General features: G+C 38.3%; 1 protein-coding gene across 3 annotated transcripts in view; it reads left to right on the forward strand.

Annotated features, from left to right (window-relative positions):
- The window catches only part of paplna (papilin a, proteoglycan-like sulfated glycoprotein), a 29,348-nt gene extending 23,006 nt beyond the window's left edge, over positions 1–6,342 (forward strand). For all 3 annotated transcript variants that reach the window (XM_047821553.1, XM_027172500.2, XM_027172502.2), the window contains 7 exons: positions 1,424–1,551; positions 1,741–1,798; positions 1,915–2,061; positions 3,664–3,791; positions 3,875–3,983; positions 4,300–4,463; positions 5,217–6,342. In XM_047821553.1, the coding sequence (XP_047677509.1) occupies positions 1,424–1,551; positions 1,741–1,798; positions 1,915–2,061; positions 3,664–3,791; positions 3,875–3,983; positions 4,300–4,463; positions 5,217–5,386 (904 nt within the window). In that variant the 3' untranslated portion in view covers positions 5,387–6,342. The remainder of the gene's footprint in view (positions 1–1,423; positions 1,552–1,740; positions 1,799–1,914; positions 2,062–3,663; positions 3,792–3,874; positions 3,984–4,299; positions 4,464–5,216) is intronic.
- Positions 6,343–6,987: the final 645 nt, after the last annotated feature.

Consider the following 6,987-nt stretch of genomic DNA (forward strand, 5'->3'; position numbering starts at 1 on the left):
GAGGTGACACCCATTTGGGTTAGGGGCGTGTTTGTTTTGGTGATTTCAAATGTCAACATTGGCTTTCGAACATTGTGCACCCCACCTTTAAAGGCTAATTAACACATTTAATTATTGGGAATATATGAACAGCTTATGTCAGTGTTCTATAGATTACCATTAGATTTTTTATAATAAAAAAGGTTGATTTATATTGATTTAAAAAGTGATGCCTAATTATTTTTAAGCAGTTTATATCAGTATTTCTATGACTGGTGAAAGCATTTGATCCACCGAATTTCACTATGTATTTGTCATAAAGTGTTTGCTCTAATTTATGTCCATTTTATTTCAACTTCCACAAGGACTGGTATAGTGGGTTTGCCACATAAATGGATTAAAAATGTTAAAAATGTTATTCTTTAATATAGTGAAGGAAACGTTTATTTCTTTGGTGTTTTGTAATAGTCAGAAAAAAAAAGTCTTCTTAAACAGGGATATCTACAGTACAGAGCAACTTACATTTTTATCTCATTTGAGCAATTGAGGTTTGAGGGCCTTGCCCAGGGGCCCAGAGGTGGCAGATTGTTGGACCTTGGAATCAAACTCGCAATCGTCCGATTAGTAATTCAACACCTTAAACACTAGGCTACCACAGAAAATTATGCTTTCTGTGTAACACGACAAGCCGTTCATTCACTGAAAGAGAAAGGTAGAGGTAGCTTGCAGTAGCTGCTATAGCATAATGAAGAAATGTGATGACTCGAAACAAAGAGATATAAGGAAAACAGGGTATGACTACAGGTATGCCAAGGATATAACAAAAAAAAAGCGTATACTATAAAAAAGCGTAGTTGGGCCAAATCAAACTAAATCAAATCAAATTTTATTTGTCACATACACATAAATACAGAGTATGACTTGCAGTGAAATGCTTTTCCCGTCTGTCCGGTATGCAAACATAGAAAGATGGAATTAAGGATAAAAATAAAACCAAAAGGAGGTAGAAGGAGCTTGGACAAAAACACATGAGGTAACTGGGCTGGCAAAAAAAAGCCTAAACATTGAGAAGTAACAGATGAGAACAAAGAAACAAGAACAAATGATGACTAAGTGTCTAAACTGTATATATTTACACTGTGGAATGAACTTAATAATGAAGTGAAAATAAATAAAACCGAAACGATAACACAAGGAAAGCACATGGAAAAAGCATGTTAGAAGCACTTGGAATTCTAGGAGCCACTATGCCTTCTTAAGGAAGTCATTTGTGACAGTAACAGGTACTAGCTTGTTTGGCAGATGTTTCTAACAAACTGATAAAACATTACAATAAATAAATGTATTTAGTAATTTTGCAAAACCTGACACAACCTGTTCACAGAAGTCTTCTCTCTTTTTTTTCTTTTTTTTCTTGCTGTTGGTGTTCCTTTTTTGAATACAGACATAAACAGCAGCCGAACGGCTCACTTTTTATGGGCCCAGTAAGGATTAAGGACTCTGGCTGGCTGTTATGCGTGGCTACACGACACCGTGAGCGAGATCACCGCTACATTTATCTGTCTGTCTCAGGTAAATCCCACCTGCTGCTCTTTAACAGTATGGGAGTTATGCTGAACTGAAAGTAGGACTACATCTAACACTCATCCTTGGCCAATACAGATTTACTTCTCCTTGTACTATGATGTCCATGAGGATGTATATACTTGTTCTTAGTGTTTTGCACTGCTGAATTCATACAGCATTGTTTTATTGTTGTAGAGCCAAAAGATGGGGCAGGTAGACCAGATTCTGCAGACTCGGTAATTGTCCCTGCAAGGTACTCGATATTACATACATAACTAGAATCTGTATACACCAAAACACACTGCTTTATATACAGCATTTATATACATCTATAAATACAGCTGATTGCTTGCTTGTGCTTTTTCTTAGGTTCAGTATTGACCGGTCAGAATCGGCGCTGCTAAATGCTCGTGCAGGTCACATTGCAAGGCTACACTGCACGATCCTCCCTGCTTCAGCTGCTAATTCAGTCATCATACAGTGGACAAAAAATGGAGCTGCTCTCAACACACTCAGGTATTTGTGCATGTGCAGACAGGGACAAAATAAAGTAAAAAACACAGTGGCTCTTTTTATTGTAGCATTTGTAAGATTTTACACCCCAACCTGTCTTTATTAAGTTAATTTTAAATTAAAAACCAGTATGTAAAAAGCTATCTACCAAAAAAGCAGTCTAAAGTTTATAATGGAGATTAAAACTGGAAGGAATTCTGTGTTCTTTTATAGTGTAATTGGGTTGCTGAGGAGAGAACTGTTTGTGTTCATCTTTAAACAGGTAGTTGTCCATAAAACATACCCAGGATCTATAACTAGGTCCAAGGTACTTTGTAATGGGGGATTTGTTTGTGCTGGGTGTAAACCCTGGTCTCCAGCAATCAGAGTCAAGAACTTCATCAAGACTACATCTACACTGATCTGGATTCATTTGAAAATGGCGTTTTCATCTATAAATGCTCCATGTTCACACGACCATTTTCAAAAAGTTTCTCATCTACACTGAAACATCTGCAAACCCTTACGCCCCTGTACTCCACGTGTAAAATGTAAGACATTCAACACCTGGCGTTTTTTTCACTTTCCGGCTCTTTGAAACGTTGCCGCAACGTCGAAGGAAGGGACAGAAAAAGAGGTTTTTTTTTTTAATGGATCGACAGTGAGGTGGAGTTTCTGTTAAGAGTAACACAGGAGTATAAAGTTGCAAAAGCATTCGAGAGCACAGACTGGGAGACGTGCCAAAATGAATATGCCAAAATATTGAGGAAATACGTATTATTAGTAATATTGCCTGAAAAGGTCACGTGACTGCATCACGTGACTACAACTGCATCATCGTTTCCGAAAGCCTCGGTTTTCGCAGGCCACAGGGCAACGCTTTTTTCTTCTCAAAAAGCATGTGTTTCGTTGACAAAACGCCGTGTCAGTGTGGACGGAAGGCCAAAACGAAAAGTATGCGGTTTGAAACGAAAGTGCATTAGTGTGGACATAGCCTGAGTGAGCCTCCCAGACAGACAGGGAAGAACTCATGTGCAGAACAAGCTAAAACATGAAAAAGCCCTCTAAATATTCAGCATGGACTAAGACTGTAATATATCTCTGTATGTATATACTTAAATACCTACACTGAGAGCTTCACAGATCTAAGGAGTTAGCTAACCAAGCCAGACAAAGAATTACCAGCTGGGATTTAAACGACCAACACATAGACTTGAGACTAAGCACTGGGAGGTTGGAGAGGTCTTCATAAACAGACCTAGTCACAGGTGGTGCTGATTATAAGAAAGAAGGTGCTCTTTACCGTCCTCTGGTGGCCAAAGTCTGTCTAATAATGCGTCTGGTTGCTCTCTGCTGCCCTCTAGTGTGGTCGTGAGGCCAAGCCACCTGTCTCTTTACATCATTTGATCTGTACATTTCATAAACAGTGATAAACTGTTGACTATAGTGACTCCTATTTATTATTAGAGCAACTGCTAAACAGGAAAAGGTGTTGTGTTATATGAAAAAAATCAACAACGTGTGTTCTGAGTTGAAGTGTTAGATTTTTGACTGTGTGTGTGTGTGTGTGTGTGTGTGTGTGTGTGTGTGTGTGTTTCCACTCTCTTGTTTAATACTCAATTACAGGCACTCTCAGCACTCAGATGGCACCCTGGTAATTAACAACCTCACATCTGACGATTCAGGCATCTATACCTGCACAGCCTCCAGCAGTCAACAGCTGGAGCAACTGCAAATCCAGCTCAGAGTCTCAGGTTAGTAATCTAAAATGATTTATTAATATCCCTACACTCTGTACAGCGTGAATGGCACAGCTGTGTTTCTACTCTGCCTCCAGGGGACCTGAAGATCACCACAGCTCCCAGTAACGTGCAGGTGTCCCAGGGAGGCGTGGTTCGGCTCCCGTGTGTAGCATCTGGAGAAAATGTCAACATAGCTTGGTCCAGGTTTGTAGATGCATTTGTAATAAAAGGTTTTCTATTTGCTTTAGAAATGTGTTGGTTAAGGGAAGTCATATCTCAGTGGTTGATGTGTTTGGAAAGTCATGAGTTCAAATCCCAGCACCATGAAGCTGCCACTGCTGAACCTTTGAATAAGACCCTTAACTCTCAGTAGCTTAGGTGTATAAATGAGAAAAATGTAAATCACACTAGATAAAACAATGTCAAAACAATGTAAATGATTAACACTTGTAGTAAAAGTAGTAGTTTATTTGTTTATTCATACAGTATATATTTTTACTTTCTCTCACTTCCCACGCAGGAACGGCGTGCCAGTGAGATCTGATGGGCATTTGGTGCAGGTGTCAGCAGATGGCACTCTGACCCTCTATAATGTGCAGACTGCAGACGAGGGCTCGTACACCTGCAATGCCTACGCTGGCACACATGCTGTCAGTGCCACTGCTGAAATTCGAGTAACCAAAGGTATAGCTTTTCCTGTTTGACTGTATTAATTTATTTTTTTATTCTAATCTCAGACATTCTTGAACAATGCAGTAAAAAAAAAGAAAAGAAAAACCTCAGTTTTAGGTATTTTTTGATATTTATGGTATTATGTCATATTATTATAATAAAAATGATAATTTATTAATTGTGCTGTATTATAATAAATATTAGTTACATGGTTCTAAAATACAAAAATTATTATTTATAATGATTTTTAAAGTATATAAACACAGCATTTAATGTGTCTAGTCATTCAAACTTATAACTATAATAAATAAACAACATAACAACTACAGCTATAGATGATATCAGTTACCACCCTTTCACTGAGATATAACTATAATAATAATAATAATAATAATAATAATAATAATAATAATAATAATAATAATGATAATAATAAGACCTTTCGGCTTTACAACCTCTCACATTTGAGAACCAGGGAATTCTTACATTGTGTTGGATAACTGCAATACATTTATGCAAAACATCCAGCATCATTATGACACCTTTAGCTGATTATCTATATAGCTAATTTACTGTAACATCTTCCTCCTAGTCAGGGTTATCATACACACACATCCTCATACCCAATAAGGTGGCAAATTGTCTTTTGGGAGAACATACAAAATGCCACACCAATGTCACCCGAGCTCAGGTTAGAACCAGGGTCATACTTATATAACAGCAAGAACTTGCTGACTGATTAACACTCTTAACGTTTTTCTGCAGATCAAGACGGACAGAGCTTGCCTCCCGATTGCGTGGACGAGCCAGAGTTAGCCAACTGTCTGCTAATCGTCAGTGCACGCCTGTGTGGACACAAGTACTATTCCAGCTTCTGCTGTGCCAGCTGTTACAACTACTCCATAGGAAAGGGCAGGCCTGGGAGACATGGCTAGGGATGAGTGTCCAGAACTAACAGTCTCTCCTGCTCTTCTGAAATGATATGCCACTGCTGGGAACATTTCTACACTGCTCTCTGCTTAGAGAAGCAGACTTTCAGAAAGCTGAGGCCAGATCAGCTGTGAGAGACGGAATAATTCTGCTCCAAGAGTAAAGAGGACCAATTTGGCATGTGCAAAATTTTAATGTTTTGTAAAAGCAGTTTTAATTCATCTTATGGCTGACAAACATTTTTATTATTATTGTATATGCATTTTTATTTAAAATGACGTACTGAGCTTTTATATGTTTTGAATGTACGGTGTCTTTCATGCGAATCCCATGTAGTATTTTGTCTAAGAAACTGCATAATAGATAATAAACACACAGACACATTGAGAGTTAGATTAATTTTAACGGTCTCTATTTAAGTTCACATGAATAGTTTAAGTAAAATTCACCCAGAACTTTAATTACGTCTTGTTCCCAATGACAATGAAAATTCGTTTTATATATTTTATATGAAATTTAATATTTTAAAATATTTTATATATATATATATATATATATTTTTTTTTTTTTCACATTGTCACATAGGCAGCTTTACAGGAATATATAAATTCATGATATACCTTTTTGATATATACTGTATGGTCTCAGGTTACTACTATTACAATACCGTCATTTCGGTTCAGGCTTGAGGTGGATCTGGATAATGTCCCCAGAACACTTAGAGCAAAGTCAGAATTCACTGTGGATATATCATCAGACCATCACAGGGCACCATACACACACTAGCAGGCAATTTATGCCGTGTTTGACTTACCTCAGCAGTGCAATGTTGGAATTGTTTACTTGTGTGTGCTCAAGCGACAAAATGGTCACTGTTACAGATTTAACAAGCTAATCTGTCTGTATGATGTTTCAAATACTTTTGTATACAGTGTAACTAGTATAAAGGTAAAGAAATGTTTCTTTGTTTGCTTTTCATTCTGTCATTTTCATTTGGCGTTACATGCTGAACTTTTTTAGTTCGTCCTATTCAGAGTTTAGAAATTTGAAGTCAAACGCACTACTAACATTTTTTTGAGGTTATTGGAGAACCTGGAGAATCTCACACTCAGTCAGAACGTGCACAACTTGACACCGAGCGTAACCTGAACTTAGTCTTTCAAAACCAAGGACCCAGTTAACCTACACCAGGGTGGTGCTTCTCACTATTACTGTGTTTATTTTTAAATCTCCAATAAGTATCTCCTATATATAGAATATAATACAGTAAACTTTACTCACTCACTCATTTCTACCACTTATCCAAACTTCTCGGGTCACGGGGAGCCTGTTGTCGGGCATCGAGGCAGGATACACCCTGGACGGGTGCCAACCCATCGCAGGGCACACACACACACACACACACACACACACACACACACTCTCTCATTCACTCACGCAATCACACATTAGGGACAATTTTCCAGAGATGCCAATCAACCTACCATGCATGTCTTTGGACCGGGGGAGGAATCCGGAGTACCCGGAGGAAACCCCCGAGGCACGGGGAGAACATGCAAACTCCACACACACAAGGCGGAGGCGGGAATCAAACCCAGACCATGGA

Source organism: Tachysurus fulvidraco, chromosome 12 (genome assembly GCF_022655615.1).
Source record: "Tachysurus fulvidraco isolate hzauxx_2018 chromosome 12, HZAU_PFXX_2.0, whole genome shotgun sequence".
In the NCBI taxonomy this organism is placed as follows: Eukaryota; Metazoa; Chordata; class Actinopteri; order Siluriformes; family Bagridae; genus Tachysurus; species Tachysurus fulvidraco.